This window comes from Staurois parvus, unplaced genomic scaffold, assembly GCF_062004578.1.
Source record: "Staurois parvus isolate SC_StPar_1 unplaced genomic scaffold, SC_StPar_1.0 ptg001620l, whole genome shotgun sequence".
NCBI classification, from domain to species: Eukaryota; Metazoa; Chordata; class Amphibia; order Anura; family Ranidae; genus Staurois; species Staurois parvus.
In genome coordinates, this window is record NW_028319416.1 from 183,701 (window position 1) to 202,085 (window position 18,385).

An 18,385-nucleotide genomic window follows, 5' to 3' on the forward strand; every position below is an offset into this window, starting at 1 on the left:
TATATTGGTTGGTGTTGGTTATATAGAGATAACGGTTAACAATTGTGCTATACTGATCCAATATAATTGTGGCCTTGCCCTTCACATGCAAATCTCCTTTGGTGGAGCTCACATTGTTACATAAAGTGACTTATGGTCATCTACACCTATGGTTCTCAGAAGTCAGGTATGTACACATTGCTGGGGTTGGGCTGTCAGGAGTCACTGTCACTTTGCTCTGAATGTTCAAACAGATGGATACCCTAGGTTACGTTAAAGTGCACTTTAAGACATTATGTTGGAGAACTTCTCTGCTAACAGGCCAATCCTTCCTTCCACTGGATGAGAATATGGAAGGTGAAACTCATGTGCGCTACTTTAATCCATCAAGGAAGTTATATGATGAACTGAGGGGTCTGAGGTTATGGAAGACCGATGTTGTAATGGCTAGATGACTGGGTCAGAGAAACTCCAAAACTGCAGCTTTTGTGGGATGTCCGCAGTCTGTAGTGGTCAGAACCGACCAAAGTGGTAAAACCAGAGAAGGCCAAGGCTCATTGGTGTACATGACAAGCAAAGGCTGTCCTGTGTATTCCAATCCAATTGAAGAGCTACTGTAGCTCAGATTGCTGAATAAGTTAATGCTGGTTCTGATACAGAGGTATCAGAATACACATTGCATTGCAGTTTGCTGTATTAGGGCCCATGTAGGCACAGACCAGTCAGTCAGTCAGTGTGCCATGCTGACCCACATCTATAGCCAAAAGCATCTACAATGGGTGCATGAGCATCAAAACTGGACCACAGAGCAATGGAAGAAAGTTAATTCAAGAAGAAGTTCGAAAAATACAACAAGTTTGAGGTGTTGATTTTGCCTTCAAATTCTCTGGATTCTCTGTGGGAGGTGCTGGAAAAACCAATCCAATCAATGGAGGCCCCTTGCAACTTGCCGACTTAAAGGATCTACTACTGATAGCTTGGTGCCAGATACCATAGCATACCTTCAGGGGTCTAGTGAAGTCCATGCCTTTATTGTTATACAAAACATATTTATTATATATGTAGCGCCCCTCTAGTTAGCTAGGGGGAGCTAGATAGGTTTTTAGATAAAGGCTAAATAGCAGCCTGGATGAGTCAGCCAGGTTACTTTAGGTCAGAGCTGAGGGCTCTGCAGGTCAGTTCCCTGATACCTCCCCCTGCTCTAGAAGCTTGAGAAGTTTCTAGAAGGCAGTGGGTGGGGTGGGGGTGAGGAGGGGCTGATCTACATAGTCAAGGGACTCTGACCAATCCCCAAGCAGGAGGCTTGGCATGGGGTCAGGACAGTCCTTAAGTATGAGAGAGCCTGATCACGGAGGAGTAATGTCGGGTGGAAGATGGAGTAAAGGCTGGAGTGTGGAGACTGGGAGGGGGCCCAGGAGAGGGGCCTACCTGCAGGCAGGAGCTGGAAGGGAGGATCTCTCAGCCTCAACTGTCCCCTGACAGAAGACAGCCTGGGAAGCAAGGAAGGAGCCAGCCCAGTATAAGGCCTGAAGGCAGCCACCAGGCATGCAGGAGAGGACTGAGGGAGTAATCCCACACACCCTGGGTCAGATAAAGGGAGAGGGCAGTCAGGTGGCCAACCCATCTAGCCCCTCATCTGGAGCAGCTTAGCTAAAGGTGCGGTTTCTGGGACCCTTGCTCAGGGATTCCCTCAGACAGCTAGGTGAAGAGAAGAATTCAACTGGGGTCTGAGGTGATACACCAGGAGGGCTGGAGACCTCTCCAGGAAGAGAATCTTTGTCTTTGAACTTGTACATAGTTGCTAAGGAGTTGTCCTCAACTTGCAGTTTCTTTGGGCATCCCATACACTCCTCAACCCTATTCAAGTTCAATACCCCTAATAAAACGGGAAAAATAAAATAGCTCAAGGACTGTTTATTGTCTCCAGTGTGCAAGGTCTGAAGAAAATGTGTGTTGCCTGGCTGTGCAGGACTATAGGGGGACCCAAAACGCAGTGACTCCTAAGGGGGCAGTGATACTTATACATGATATTTTAGAGTGAAACTTTTTTTCTGGCGGGGGGGGGGGGGGGTAAAATATAAATTACAACTTTATTTGTGATATTTGTAACAATAAAATCATTCAACACTTTCTCAGATTAGCACATATTATTGTAGGACATCCCTCATAGATCTCTATTTCTCTCTGGATGGACTGATCTTGACTTTCGCTACGTTTACTGACTTTATCAGTTCCTAGTTTTAGGAATGAAGTCTGTTGCTCTTTTTTAAATTCTTTTTAAGGTTTTTTCTTTGATTTGGAAGGTCTGGATGTGTCAAGGTTATCCTCACATTTGGAAGGTTTAGCTCTGTATACAATGGCTCAGAGTCAGTTTGTGCTCACGCCTCTTCCAGTAAACGCCAACATATGCCAAGTATAAAGAGCCCAGTACAAGCTGCAAGTTGGCGTGGTTGGAGCTTACACATGGCTAAAGGATCCTCCTCCATGTGACAATGGTCAGGCCTGGAGATTGCCCAATCGGGCACTCATAGATGAATTGGGGGATAAAGGGGAGGGAGTCACATGCTCCCCCAAACCTACAAGTACAGAGTATTTTATAGGTATGCTCCAAAGTAGCAAAAAGTAGCAGAGGGTGAGTATAATCAGGGGATTTGGTAGAGGGGAGTACAGGCCATCAAAGATGATCTTCCATCAAAATGCAAGGTTAGCTTAATTCTTAAACCCCGGCAGCCCATGTAAAAAATCCGGACTTCAAAAAATCGAATATTAGGAGAAAAGGCAAAAGTATACTTACCTTATCCCCCATAGTGCTAAGGTGAAGATGACATAAAATGATGTGTTTACAGACCGGCACTGCAAGGTTCAGCAGCGTTCCTTCCATTGTCTGGTGGATGGCCAGGCCGGACTTGTAAGGACTTTGTACAAATCCTCGTCTGCTTTCCATCTGCGGGGGCTGAAACTGGTGCAAGGGGCTGACTTCACTAAACATTATCTAGCCTTCCTTTCTGTTGACTTTTTTTCTCTTTGTTTTCCATCTCTAGACTTTCAATATTAAACTCTGTGTGATGGTGTCCCTTACCATGAAGGGGCCCTCCTTGCCTCTTGAAGCATTTGAAGCATTTCAAAAGCTCTTCGGAAAGTGATACAAAATACAGTTTTCCTAGGAATTTTATAAAGGTTCCCACACTATATATACAGCATATTTATATGTTCATTTCATGCAGATTTGTTTCCAGGATGCTACTGCTGTCATTCTACTGTATATCTCCTTATAGCTTCCCCTCCCAGTGTATTTGGACCCCATAGCAGATATATGATCTACTATGTCTACAGCAGGCATGTCCAAAGTTCGGCCTGCGGGCCAATTGTGGCCTGTGTTCCGTTTTAATATGGCCCCACAGGTAATTTGGCAATATCTAAAAAGGAGAAAAGCGCCTCTAAGTGCGATATGTGATACATTTATTGAGGAACATAATGAGAAACACATGATGAAAGAAAATGAAAGGCTTAGACATATGTGTTGAAAGAAAAGAACATGGCGGCGTCCTCGATGTATATGCAGTAGTAAGCGCTGGAGGAGACCCGGGAAGTTCACAGGGAGACGGCCGGCATGTGTGAGATCCAAAGATGGCGTCCGGAGTCCACCCTGGAGCGCAACATTGACATCAGCGTGATGACGTAGCAATGTCCAGCATGCAATACGAAGTGTTTCGGAGCATGCGCAAGGCCGATGAAAGGCAAAGGTGCGCTCCCTTCTCAAGCATTGAAGGAAATCAGTGAGAGTACTGTAATTTCGCTTTTTTTTTTAAGGAGAGAAACAAGTACAGATTTCAAATATGTCATGACCAGTATCAGTCACTCCTTTATCCATTCATTTTTTTTTGACACAAAATGGTCGGCCCTCACACATGCTCACTTCATCAGATCTGGCCCTCTTTGAAAAAAAAGTTTGGACCCCCCTTGTCTACAGCTCTGTTCTTAAAGCTGAACTCCAGGCAAACAGCTTTGCACACAGATGAACTGCCTATAGGGGAGTGTTTTTGCCTTCCAAAGAAGCTGTAAATCTGTCTGTCCAGTCCTTAGATTTAAACAGCTTGACCACGCAGCACAGCTCTGCTAATCAGCGGAAGAGCCCTGATCTTTCTCTGCTGCAGTTTCACTTTCACTCTTCCCCACTCCCATCCTGTGACTGGACATGGGAGTAGAAGTTGCATATTCAAATGCTCATCACTCTTCTCTCTCCTTCTGTCAGCATGTTACTTGCTCTTCAGCACTTCCTTGTGGTGCAGGCTCTGCTGTGCATTGGATTTCAACAGGCTGATACCAAGTCACATTCAGTACTTACACTACTTGCAGTTCTTATATATTTAGGAATATAGAGCTACAGTTATTTGTATATTTGCCTGGATTTCAGCTTTGATTTAAATATGATATATCTTTATAAATGAAGACTTGTGGTAATTCTGTATGAGTTGTTCTTACTTTTATACTTGGAAAAAAATATATATATACACTATATTGCCAAAAGTTTTAGGCTAGCCCTCCAAATCATGTAATTCAGGTGTTCCAATCCCCTCCATGACCACAGGTGTATAAAGTCAAGCCCCTAGGCATGCAGACTGATCTACAAACATTGGTGAAAGAATGGGTCGCTCTCAGGATCTCAGTGACTCCAAGTGTGGTCCCGTGATAGGTGGTCACCTGTGTAATAAGTCCATCCGTGACATTTCCTGGCTACTAAATATTCCACGCTCAACTGTTAGTGGGATTATAACAAAGTGGAAGCAACTGGGAACAACGGCAACTCAGCCACCAAGTGGTAGGCCACGTCACATGACAGAGCGGGGTCAGCGCATGCTGAAGCGCACAGTGCACAGAAGTCACCAACTGTCTGCGGAGTCAATAGCTAAAGACCTCCAAACTTGGTGTGGCCTTCAGATGAGCACAACAGTGCGTAGAGAGCTTCATGGAATGGGTGTCCATGGCCAAGCAGCTGCATCCAAGCCTTACATCATTAAGTGCAATGCAAAGCATCGGATGCCATAGTGTAAAGCACGCCGCTACTGGACTCTAGAGCAATGGAGACGTGTTCTCAGGAGTGAGCAATCACGCTTTTCTGTTTGGCAATCTGGTGGACGTGTCTGGGTTTGGCGGTTACCAGGAGAACAGTACTTGCCTGACTGCATTGTGCCAAGTGTAAAGTTTGGTGGAGGGGGGATTATGGTATGGGGTTGTTTTTCAGGAGTTGGGCTTGGCCTCCTAGTTTCAGTGAAGGGAACTCTTAAGGCATCAGCATACCAAGACATTTTGGACAATTTCATGCTCCCATCTTTGTGGGAAGAGTTTGGGGATGACCCCTTCCTGATCCAACATGACTGCCCACCAGTGCACAAAGCAAGGTCCATAAAGACATGGAGGAGCCAGTTTGGGGTGAAGGAACTTGACTTTTTTTTTGCAACAACTTTATTCCAATTTTGACATGCGGCTGTGTCCATTCAGCCACCGTGTCTGCATCCACTTCTATAGACTGCCTGCACCAGCTCCAAGGCAGATGCAGAAAACAGCGGCTCTGCACATAGAATGGGTGGCCATTTTCAATGAGCCCCTATTGAATACTCCCATTCATTTCATACATGTGCTCCCTATGTACAACATTCAGTGTATGATGCAGCAGGCTTTGATCTCATTGTTCACAACTACTGTACAATGTTTATTTAATAAAATAACAGAAAATAAGCAGCTGTGGTTATTGCAGAATATTCATGTTTTAGCATGTCCAGTATAATAAAGTTTTATGCATTTAGCGAAAAGGTAAAATACAGCCACCTCTGCCACCAAAAAACAGTCTGTATGTTACCACCCACCCTGATGGGTTTATTTAATTTAGTCCTTCCAAGAAAAACAAACCTTGGTTGATGTTTCCTGCTACATTGCTACCTCCACGTTTCTAAGTGTTTGCACTGTAGAGCCTGTAAATTAAAAAAAAACTGACAAACTATAATCTCACTCATAACCCATTCCACCTATACCTGGGGGTGGGGGGGAGCAAGATGTCACCAGTCTGATGGCAAGCATCATCCATCACTTTCGTTGAGTCTAGGTCATCCCGGACAAGCCTCCAGCCTGTGACTGGACAGTGAAAGGAGAAGCAGCACAGTGATGATGTCATCTTTCTATCACTGTGCCTTCTCCTTCTATCAGCACGCTTCTTGTCAACACATTAACTGATTGGCTCCTTGTGCTGCTTCTTCCTCTCACTCCCTAGCTCTGCTGTAGAGAGGCTGTAAAAGGTGATGGCAGGTCCAATGCAGGTACTTATACTGCATGCATTTAATAATTATATTGAATTATTATTTTTAATGACCACAGAGCTGCTTTAATTAGCATTTCTCATATCTGCCTGGAGTCCAACTTTAAGAAGGATTATTCGGGACTGAGTGTCTTACCAGTTCACCATTCACTCTACTTCTACCTACCTTCCTGGGGCTTACCAGACCCATCCCCCTCCCTCCCGTTCATCTAGGAGTCAAGCCATGTGTAAGCTCTAAGTTCAATGCTACCGGAGCTTACACAGGGTTAATGATTTTGTTCTAATAGCGTACGGGCATGGTAATTGGCCGCTGAGGCCCAGGAAGTGCCAGGTATTTGCTATAGCCCCAAAGGAGTAAAGGATTGTTGGGTATGTGGGAGGAAGGCGATGGGTTAGCTAGGGCTAGACTGGGGTAGGCTAGCTAGGACTAAATGGACAAAGCAACACAGTGTTTTTAACCGCTTCCATACCGGGCACTTTTACCCCCTTCCTGCCCAGGCCAATTTTCAGGTTTCAGAGCTCTCACACTTTGAATGACAATTATGCGGTCATGCAACATTGTACCCAAACTAACATTTTATCATTTTGTTCACACAACTAGAGCTTTCTTTTTTATTTAAATAGAAAAGCATACAAACGCCGGACCGGAAGTAGCGCACCAGCATGTGTTCCACCAACTGTGACATCCCACCTGGGAGCTGCTGGTGACATTACTTCAGGCCGGTGGAATGCATGCCGGTGCGCGACTTCCAGTCCAGCGTTTGTATGCTTTTCTATCTGCTATTACATGTGAGTGGAACATGATTTTAATAAACGGTATTTCGCTGTCTGGTCCTCCTTTTTCTCTCTGTATACTATCTGATGAGCAGTTCATATTCATAAATGGGAAACTGACAATTGAGAATTAGAATGAGGATCGGACCCACAGGAGGACTACAAATCCCAGATGAGCCTATACAACAAACAAGGGTGATAGACTCTTGTTCTTATAAGAGTCTACGGGACCTGGTGAGTAAGTGGGACCACCGGACACACTTCTGTATGATTCTGAATCATTGCACGTTTGCATATCGAGAGACTACATACTATATTAATTTAAATTTATGAATTATTTGTTTACATAACTATGCTGATGGTGTATTTTCAGAGAAAGCACATTGCATTAATTTATTAATATGTATATTTTGAGGTATTTGCACGTTTATTGGGCAGCGATTCATTGCTTTAACAAAGTTTTATTGCGGTCCTTGCCTTTCTGTTCCAGTGAAACCCCGTTCCCCATTTCCTGTACAGGTGTCACAGAGACAGGAAGGCATAGACATGATAGACATATTGATCCTTTCCCTATTCTACCTAAAACAATCCACTGATTATTTTCTGATTAGTCTGTGAGTAGGTGTGCAAGCTTCCCATTACAGCACAGCTATGGCACAATAGTTAGAAAATGTCTTATCCCAGAATAAAAGCTCACAGTACAATAGCAATTGTTTAGATATAAAATGATGTATTGTATTGACTGATTGTATTAGTGTAGCATGGATACCATTGTCAAGAGATGACTCGCTCTTGTGTCAAGACACAGCCCAGGTAGGTCCAAAAGAAATCCATTGATCTGCCCAACTAACTTAAAAACTAAAAGAGCATCAGAAGGATTATTTCTCTCAGGAACTGATATGGAACACGATGATGGTAAAATTATGGAATCTGCTGGCTTCTTGCAGGTTTTGTGGACCTCATTGTCGAAATGTCCACCCAAAGTTCCCAGTTTCCCAGAGTAGCCAACGTGTTGCTCCAAGCACCTGTACAATGAATGCCTTTCAACTAAGTTTTATCCCTCTTTTCACAGCTCAATATTGTGTGATTATTATCATAAAAATGAAATCCAAAGTGTGCAGTTGGAGGCAACACACTTTCTACTTTTGCATTTTGAGCCTCAACTGGGCTATGCAGTTCAGCAGTCAAGATCCTGTGGAGAAAGGGGAGATAGTGGTGTGCTATCTGAGCTCCAGAAAAACAAACTCTTTTCAGTGGTTCTTTTACTTTCATTCCTCTCAAATGAGTGAGATTTCCACTTCCTAAATAATTTTATATACAAACGGTAAGAAAACTGTCACTACCAAGACGAAAAAGTGGACAGTTTGGTTTGCAATTCAACTGTTTTTCTATCTTGCCAAGTAGCCAAATCGGTATTATCAGGGGCAATGAGAAAATTGTTTATCAGTCAAATCCCGCAAGTCCAGGCCTACAGCCTCAGGAGGACTGGCACAGGTGATGTTGTTGTAGATGTAACTTGGAGGACTAGTCTCATCACCCTCTGACACAGACTGCACCAGCCGTGGGACAACAGTGGCATTTCTTAAACAGAAATTTCTGAGGTCTTTAAGGGGACAGCTGCAATCCCAATGGTTTCCATTCAACCACAGCTGCTCCAAAGGGGAGTTTGACAGCAAGAAAGTAACAGAAATGATTTTAAGGGGGTTACGTTGTACACTGAGATACCTCAAGTGAGACAAAGGCTGGAACACATCAGCAGCTATGGAATTCAGTTGGTTATCTGAAAGGTCAAGCCAATGTAGCCTCTGAAATGGACCGAAGGTCTCTGAAGAAATAGTCAGAATTTGATTATTGGAAAGAAGAAGATAAGACAGGTCATTCAGCCCACTGAAGGACTTGGCTGAAAGCTGGGTTAACCTATTAAGCCGGAGGTCAAGTTCTAGCAGATCTTGAAGGTCAGAAAAGCTGTTATCATCTATAAATGAAATTTCATTTCGCTGGAGAAAGAGTCTACGGAGATTTGAAAGACCTGAGAACATAAGTGGCTTGATTTTGTTGAGACAACTGTTTTCCAAGTGCAAGCTGTGAAGCTTGCCAAGACCTCTAAAAGAATTTTCTTGGAGAGTTTTGAGACAGTTCCCAGAAAGGTTCATAACTGCCACACTGAGAAGTCCAGAAAATGCCCCAGAACGAATCTCTTGAATACTGTTGTGGTTTAAAGACAGAAATTCTAGTTGCCCCAAGCCATCAAATGCCCTTTCGGTAAGACTTTTAATTTTATTATGCCCAAGATTTAACTCCTCTAAAAATTGGAGATCTTTGAAAACCCTAGGCCTAAGACTTGTAAGGGAATTGTTGGATAATCTCAAAACATGAAGGCTCAACAACCCAACAAAGGTGTCTTCGGATAGAGCTGACAAACGATTATGAGACAAATCTAGCCAGCGGAGAGATTTCATGCCCACAAAAGCTCTTGGAGCAATTGTAGAAATAATGTTGTGGTTGAGATACAGTTTTTGGAGCTTGTGCAGCTTTGTGAAAATGTGAGCCTTTATTCCTCTCAGAAGGTTCCCACTTAAATCCAGTTCCTTGAGCTCAACCAGACTGAGAAATAGCGGAGGGTGAAGATAGGTCAATCGGTTCCCAGCCAATATAAGTTCTCGAAGATTTGGCAGGTCATGGAACACTGTGTCTGGGAGTACCACAAGTGAATTCCAACCCAAATTCAGGTACCAAAGGTTTGAAAGTCCAGAAAACAAACCATCTTCGATCTTCGTGAAGTAATTGTTGTTAAGACTCAAAGACACCAAATTCTGAGTGTGAAGAAAAGTGTTGGGAGCCAGAAACTTCAACAAGTTCCTTTCCAAGTGTAGGTGGGCCAAAGCTTTTAGCCCATGGAAGGAGTGCTGCTCCAAGTTATTCAACTGGCTGCTCTGCAAGTTGAGAAAATCGAGCTGAGACAAATTTTTGAACGCTTCCTTTGGCAGCATGGTGAGGTTGTTGCCATCCAGCCATAAAGATCGAACATTAGTGGGAAGTTGTTCAGGAATCCGGGAAAGATTTCGGGAGCTGCAGAAGATGTTGTACTCATCATTGTATTCATAGCTGCACAGACAGGGAGTTGGACATTTGGTCTCTGAACCTATTAACGATGCATCTCCACCAGAAGGCCTGGAATCGGAAGCCAAAGCATTCCTCAATATGAAGGAGCAGAAAACGACCGATGTCACAAAGCCTGAATGGATGAGAAATTTGGAATAAAATTAACAGTGAAAAACAGCCAAAAACAAGCTTATTGTGTAAATGAAATCAAAGAAAATTCTTGCGCAATGCTTTCACATGCAAAGCCAGATCACAACATTCTAGAGCAGTGGTTCTTAACCTGGGTTTGATCGAACTCCAGGGGTTCGGTGAGTCAGTCTCGCGGGTTCGGCGGAAGTGAAGACCCACACCCGACTCATATGATTCGTGCAGTAAATATTCATTATTATGTTTTTGTGTGAAAATCATGTTTTAATGGTTTTGTTCTTTGTTCTTAACGGTTTTGTTCATTTTGTGCACCTATGTATAAATATATACCTAAATATATACCTATGTTTTGAATTTTAAAAATCATATTTTATTTTTCCAATTAAGAAGGGTTCGGTGAATGCGCATATGAAACTGGTGGGGTTCAGTACCTCCAACAAGGTTAAGAACCACTGTTCTAGAGTAAACTGTTACAATGTAGAAATCAAATTAGCCTTTCCTAAATTGTGCTGCGAGAGTATTGTACAATCACTGTTTTCTGCAACTTTTATTTGTAGGTAATAGATATAACTATTATCAGGACAGAATGTGATGGGAAATTCAAAACTTTACAGTTGTCACGAGAACAGAAGTAGAGGAGAAATCTTCCACTACGGACACCTAGGTTTAGGTTAGGGTGGAAGGGGCAGGTTTTTTGTTGCTGTCTAACTCCCTGGTGGGGAGATTCACCCATCTACATTTGTCCTTTTGAAAATTGTTATCAGGACTGAAAGTGAAGGAACATCTAAAAAAGTAGTCACCAGAACATGAATAGAGGGGGAATTTCCAATGGGGACCCTTATTCCTATGACAGTTGTCTACAAAAAGATAACCTTCACCTTGGAGAGATTCTGCCATCACTTCCTGTTGTATTTGTAGTACAGGAAGCCATGGGAAATCTCCCCACTGGCACAGGACACAGCAACCACAGAAAACTGACAGGGGATTTAACCATTCCCTAATTCCACCTTTTTCAAATCGGGTTCCTCCGGGGGTTGCTAGGGATTATAAGGGGCTCTTCTTCACTGACCACCAATGTAAGCGGCTCTTCTTCATTGACCACCAATGTAAGTGGCACTTCTTCACTGACCACCAATGTAAGGGGCACTTCTTCACTGAACACCAATGTACGGGGCACTTCTTCACTGAACACCAATGTAAGGGGCACTTCTTCGTTGACCACTAATGGAAAGGTTCAATACAATTTTTAATGTCTTTGTTTCTTTTTTGGCCACTTGTATATACAACATTTATTTTAGTCTTGAAAAGAGTGGTGAGAACCCCTGCAAGTTTTTCATTACTCTGTGTCCTTGTTAGAAATATACACTGTTTTGATTTGTCCCAGTGACCATTGTCACCAGGACTGAAGGTGAGGAAGAAACTAACATTCTAAGTTGCCATTAGAACAGGAATGGAGGGGAAAACTTGTTTGGGTTACAATGGTCTAAGAAGGCCTTTTGCTATCACTTCCTGTAGTATCTACATAACAAAAGATAGGTATTTACCATTCCATACTTCATCCAATATATTGTGTAAGAGGTTGTATACGCTAATAGAGTTATTTTTTTCACTAAAAATAATGTGCTGCTTTGGGTCGCATTTACTAAATACTCTGTATTCTTGTATCCTGTAGTTTAGGCAGGATTTTGTCTGTGTGTCAGAGGCCTACTAGAAGCCTGGGATGAGTCAGTTTGGGAATGAGGCAGTGAGGTTACCTCAATCAGGCTGAGAAACTCTACAGGTCAGGGCTTCTGGTGCCCTCCCACCCTTCTGGAAACTGCTGTCACTGTGGATGGAGGAGGGGAAGAGGCCTCGATTTGTTTGAGGGAACAATCCCCAATTCCCAGGCAGGAAGCCTGGCATGGTGGCTAGGACAACCCTTAAATGTAAGAGAGCCAGAACAGCAGGGGAGTCAGGTGGAAGATGGAATGAAGGAATGTGCTGGTGTGTGGAGCCTGCAAAGGGGCCCCCAATGGAAAAGGACCTACCTACAGTCTGGAGCTGGACAGAAGGATCTCTACTAGACCCTACAGTCTACTTGGGAAAGACAGCCTCTCAGCAGGGAAGGAGCCAGCCCTGCGTAAGTCCTGAACGCAGCTGTGACCCATTAAGCTACAAGACAGGGCAGTGTGAGTACGTATACCCCTTCTACGCCAAAGAAGGGAGAGGGCAGTCAGGTGCAATACCCAACTAGTTCCCATCTGGAGCTACTCCATGGTAGATTTTGGAATTCCTTGCCCAGGGATACCCTCAGGACAGACGGGTGGATGAGGAAAGCTTTATCGGGGGTCTGAGGAGGTTAACCAAAGGGGACTCAGAGCTCCTTACTAAAACTGTTGCTGATTTTTGTCCACATTTTTGTACATTTTGCTCCTAACAAGTTGTCCTCAAAGTTCTACAGTTCCTTGGGAATCCCATACACACCTAGACCCCATCCAAGTTGTTAACCCCTAATATAAACAGCAAAAACAAGCTCATTGACTGAGAGAAAGTGTGGAAAATGTGTGTTGCCTGGCTGTGCAGAGCTTAGGGGGACCTAGCAAAAACTCAACGGCCCTCAAGAGGGTAGCGCTACATTCTTTTATTCATTATTTATTGATCATATCAATGTACCATAAGCTGCATATATTATTATTATTATACAGTATTTATATAGCGCCAAAAAGTTTGCTCAGCACTGTACAATATAGTGGGGGACAGTACATGAGACAATACAGTAACAAAACAATATACGAGGGGTTCGAGGGGCCTGCTCTTTCAAGCTTACAATCTAGGAGGGAGGGGATGGTGGTACAGGAGGAAGTGGCTGTGGGGGATGGAGTGGTAGGAGGAGCGGAGGAGATCGGCTGTTCGGTGAGGGTAGGGTAGGCTTCCCTGAAGAGATAGGTTTTCAGGGTGCGCCTAAAGGTGAGGAGGGTAGGTGACAATCTGATGGATTGGGGTAGTGAGTTCCAGAGGATGGGGGAAGTCCTGGAGAAGTCCTGCAGTCGGGCATGGGAGGAGGAGACCAGGGAGCTAGAAAGTAGGAGGTCTTGTGAGGAGCGAAGGGTATGGGTTGGGTGGTATTTGGGTATCAGGTAAGTGAGGTAGTTTGGGGCAGCGTTATGAATGGCTTTGTACGTCAATGTTAGTAGTTTGAATTTAATGTGTTGAGCAATCGGAAGCCAGTGAAGGGAATGACAGAGGGGGGTGGCAGCAGCAGAGCTGTTCGTAAGGTGGATGAGTCTGGCCGCTGAGTTCAGGATAGACTGAAGCGGGGATAGCCTGTATTGGGGTAGGCCGGTGAGGAGGGAGTTGCAGTAGTCCAGACGTGAGATAATAAGGGAGTGAATGAGTTGTTTAGTAGTCCCTGGGGTGAGGAACGAACGTATTTTGGAGATGTTGCGGAGGTGGAGTCTGCACGAGTTTGCCAGCGATTGGACATGGGGTTGGTAGGACAGATTTGAGTCTAGAGTGACACCTAGGACTTTGGCTTGCGGGGTGGCACTGATGGTGCCGTTGTTGGTCGTGATGGAGAGGGTAGGGGGATGCACGGGCTGGGGGGAAAATTAGGAGCTCGGTTTTGGAAAGGTTTAATTTGAGGAAGTGGAGTGACATCCAGTCTGATATGTCGTTCAGTAGGCAGGTGATTCGGGCGGAGACTGAAGGGGTGAGGGGTAGAGAGGTAGATTTGCGTGTCATCGGCGTAGAGGTGATAGTTGAAGCCGTGGGAGTGTATCAGTTGGCCAAGGGAGGAGGTGTAGATGGAGAAGAGAAGGGGCCCGAGGACAGAGCCTTGGGGGACCCCAACAGAGAGGGGGAGAGAGGGGAGGTGGCAGCGTTATAGGTAACGCTGAAGGAGGGAGAGTTGGGATAGATAGGAGGAGAGCCAGGAGAGAGCGGTGTCTCTGATGCCGAGGGAGTGTAGTTTATTAAAGAGGGGGGGGGGTCAACTGTGTCGAAGGCCGCGGAGAGGTCCAGGAGAAGGAGGACAGAGTAGTGGCCATTAGCTTTGGCGGTTAGCAGGTCATTAGTGATTTTGAGTAGGGCAGTTTCAGTGGAGTGTAGGGGACGGAAGCCAGACTGTAGTGGATCAAGGAGGTTGTTGTCATTGAGGTGGGAGCTTAGGCGATTGTAGACTAAGCGCTCGAGGAGTTTGGATGTAAAACATTTCCCCTGAAGTTAAAGAATATGTTACCCCCAACATTTTATATTACGGACACGTCTCTGCTGTACCATGTATGTCAAAAAGTATGCTGTTCTCTTTGTATTCCTTCCTTTGTGTGAAATACCTGGTGATTCTGCCAGTCCTCCTGCTTTCCTATTTCAAACTGACCACACTAGGTCAGAGGAGAAAATTAAGGGTTAGAGGATTTGTGCTAGGAGGGGGAATTTTTTTTTTAATTTTGGGGGGGAGGGTTTGTGTTGGGGGCATATGGGGAGAGAGAGGATTTGAGATTGGGGGACAGGAGAAAGAATTGAGCTGGGAGGGAGGATTTCGGCAGGGGGGCGGATTTGTACTGGGAGGAGGGGGAATGTACGCTTAAGAATTAAGTATGCAAGATAAGTGCTTGATTTTTTTTTTGGGGGGAGGGGATATTTGCTGACACCGAATACTCATAGATCTTGGGGGGGGGGTGCAGTTTGGTATGTTCGCCATGGGCTCCAGACGACCTTGTCCCGGCACAGCCTGCACTTTATAAAGGTGGAGAAAGGCTGCCCTAAACTATCCAAAATGTAAACAAAATGTCTTTGAATATATTTTAAACAGATTTTTTTTTTCACAGGTACATCAGAAAAACATCCAACAGTTCCCAGTCCCCTTTAATCCGCGTGTCTTTGGAGGTCAGATTACCTTTCAGGAATTCGCTCCCCCGCCGTTTTACAAATAGGGAGAAGCTAAGCACAGTTTGCCAATTTCCAGGAATCTGCACTGAGAAGCCGGATTTAGCAAACTCATAAAAGCCGAAGTGGGCTCTGTTTGTCCCTACAAAGCAAAGAAGACAAGGACAAACGTTGTTTAAATAGTCCGGCGGCCATCTGAAGAGCGACCAGTAAACACGTCAGTGTCGGGTATTTTGTACAGGGAGCAGCCAAATATATTTATTTTATTAGCGGACGATATGCCTTTTTATTAAGTCTGAGATTTGGGACGGTGTCAGAAAAAAAGCTGGCATCATGCTGCATGCTCCTGACTCAGCAAGTCATGTGAGGTGACCGTGGGGGATATTTTAACCCTTTTGGAAGAGAGAAAAACGACTCAATGCCCAACTGACATTTATATTTAAGTCAACTAAAATCATCAAAAGTTCATCAGACTGAAAAACATGAAAAGCCTTATCGTTCATTTTCTTTTTTTTTTAAAGAAGCTACAGCCTGAGTAGAATAGCCTGTCCCCTGCCAGCATGCTGAAGAGAAGGACCCTTGCTCTCTACCCACATGGGAGAAGAATATATTTGAAATATATTTTTAAAATATTCTTCCAAAATATATTGACATATATTTGAAATACTCCAATTTTGGCCGCATTCAGTATATTTCAATATATATATATATCATGAGGCGCGGCGTGACTGGCGCACAGGGGCGGACTGACAACTCATGGGGCCCCCGGGCAATAGAGGATCATGGGGCCCCTGTGTCCTTGCCCAAACTCAAAAAAGACTACGAAAAAGTTACCAGGGGTATCTCATGGGGCCCCCTACTGACCCCGGGCCCTTGGGCAGAGCCCGGGTTTCCAAATGGTCAGTCCGCCCCTGCTTGCCCATGCGCAGTGGGCACCAGGCTGTGAAGCCGCAAGCTGTGTGCCAACAGTAGAGATCTCGGTGCTGTGGAGAACAGAAGGAGAGAAGGGACAGCATGGGGGAGAACATCGCTGGACCCCGGGACAGGTGAGTGTGTGTTTATTAAAAGTCAGCAGCTACGGTCTTTGTAGCTGCTGACTTTTAATAAACACAAAAACGGCTGGAACTCCGCTTGTGTATGGGGTAGTATACACAAAAAATTGAGGTTTTATTAAAATTATTTTTATTATTTTTTTTTTTTTTTTTTTATTATTATTATTTTTTTTTTTTTTTTTTTTTATTAGGGTTGCATTCACAAACAGTGTGAACAGAGTTTTTTCTATTATTAATATTTTGTGTACAGGGTTTAATGCACAATTAATGTGTATGGATTTTTTTAAAATAATATTACTGTGTGTGGGGTTGTATACACAAAAAATGTGAACTGATTTTTTTTTTTATTATTATTATTATTATTATTAATAGAGTTGTATTCATAAATAGGGTGAACTGAGCTTTTCCTTTTATTATTAATATTATTGTGTACAGGGTTTGTGCACAATTAATGTGTATATATTGTATTTAAATTAATAGTATTCTGTATGGGGTTGTATACACAAAAAATGTGAGCTGAGTTTTTTTATTATTATTATTATTACTATTATTACCTTATTATTATTTATAGGGTTGTGTTCACAAATAGAGTGAAATTAGCTTTTTTACATTTTATTATTAATATTATTGTGTACAGGTTTTTATGCATAATGAATGTGTATAGATTTTTTTTAATGAATATTATTCTGTATGGGGTTTTATACACAAAAAATGTGAACTGAGTTATTATTATTATTATTATTATTTATAGGGTTGTGTTATGTATATAGTTTTTTTTACGTTTATTATTAGTATTATTGTGTACAGGGTTTTATTCACAATTAATGTGTATAGATTTTTAAAAATGAATAGTATTGCGTACAGGGTTGTATACACAAAAATGTATTATTATTTTTATTATTATTATTATTTAATGTGCATGGGGGATGTATACACTAGTGTTAGCTGAGTTTTTTGTATTATTAGTAATATTGTGTATAGGGGTTGAACACGCGAACAGTGCCAATTGAGGTTTTTTTTTTGTCTTTTTTTTTAAATATCATTGTTTATGGGGTTTTAATAAAATAATAGTCTATGTTAAAAAGCTTAGCAAAAAAACCTCCCATGGACTAACGCGATCATCTATATGGACAGAGTTTTCCCCAGACACACCCTACGTGGCGCAGCCTTAGTAACCGCAATGAAAGCATCATTAACCCTTTCCATCCTGCACACTTTCAAGGTCCACCAATTTGTTTTGTTTTTTTTTTAATTATTTTTTTGTCCCTTGAAATAGTTTCCTGGATATGTATACATCTGTCCCCCCCCCCCCCCCGGTCTGTGCCGTGTGCAGCTCCCCAGGTGTGCTATCATAGAGGGAGAGGGTCTCTTACCTGCACCCAGGGGTCCCATGGTGGCTGTCACATAGCAGGACTGGCGTCCTCAGGCTGGCATTCAGGACAATGCTGATAATAGGCTGGGTGACAACAGTGCCTCCTCTGGGCCAGGGAGAGGAAGGCTGGTTCCTGCACAGAGCTCGCCTTGTTAACCCATGCACCGCCAGGGACCTCCAATAAAGTTTTTACATTAAACTTTGCAGAGCTGGAAGAGTGATGGTACTAAACCGCGATCGATGTAAGAAAACGACATCCCTCGCTACCTCCACAACAACTGAACGGTAACAGTGACACCAGGCATCTGCGGTGTCACCACCTGAACGATACCAGGAGGGCTATGTCTGTGTGTTAATAAAAGAAAGTGGACGTGTGGTCATGTACACCTTCCTCAGCATCCCATTCATTGGTGGAGAGGCAGAGGAACGCTGCGTACCTGTTTATTTAACCCATTGTTTACTCCGGAGCTAGAAGAAGGCTGTGCCATGGTCCTTTTAACCCATTCACTACTAGAGAGCTGGCAGAGGGAGGAGCCGTTCTCTTTTTAAACCAATAACTCCTAGAGAGCTGGAAATGAGTGGAACCGGTCTCTTTTTTCAACCCAATCACTTCTTGAGAGGCGGTATTTTCTCTTTAACCCATTCACTACTAGAGGGCTGGTAGAGGACTTCACTTCTAGAACTTAGAGAGGGAGGAGTTATTGTCCATTTAACTCATTCACTATTAGAACTGGGAGAGGGAGGAGTTATTGTCCATTTAATCCATTCACTACTAGAACTGGGAGA

General features: G+C 43.6%; 1 protein-coding gene across 1 annotated transcript; it reads right to left on the minus strand.

The window, feature by feature from the left end:
• Positions 1-3,417: 3,417 nt before the first annotated feature.
• On the minus strand, positions 3,418-17,852 carry IGFALS (insulin like growth factor binding protein acid labile subunit). Its single transcript, XM_089663065.1, has 2 exons — positions 17,601-17,852; positions 3,418-10,298 (listed from the first exon to the last, which is right to left on the minus strand). Exons 1-2 carry the CDS (start codon positions 17,617-17,619, stop codon positions 8,482-8,484), a joined length of 1,836 nt encoding a protein of 611 aa, XP_089519191.1. The 5' UTR covers positions 17,620-17,852; the 3' UTR covers positions 3,418-8,481.
• Between the last annotated feature and the right edge of the window lie 533 nt (positions 17,853-18,385).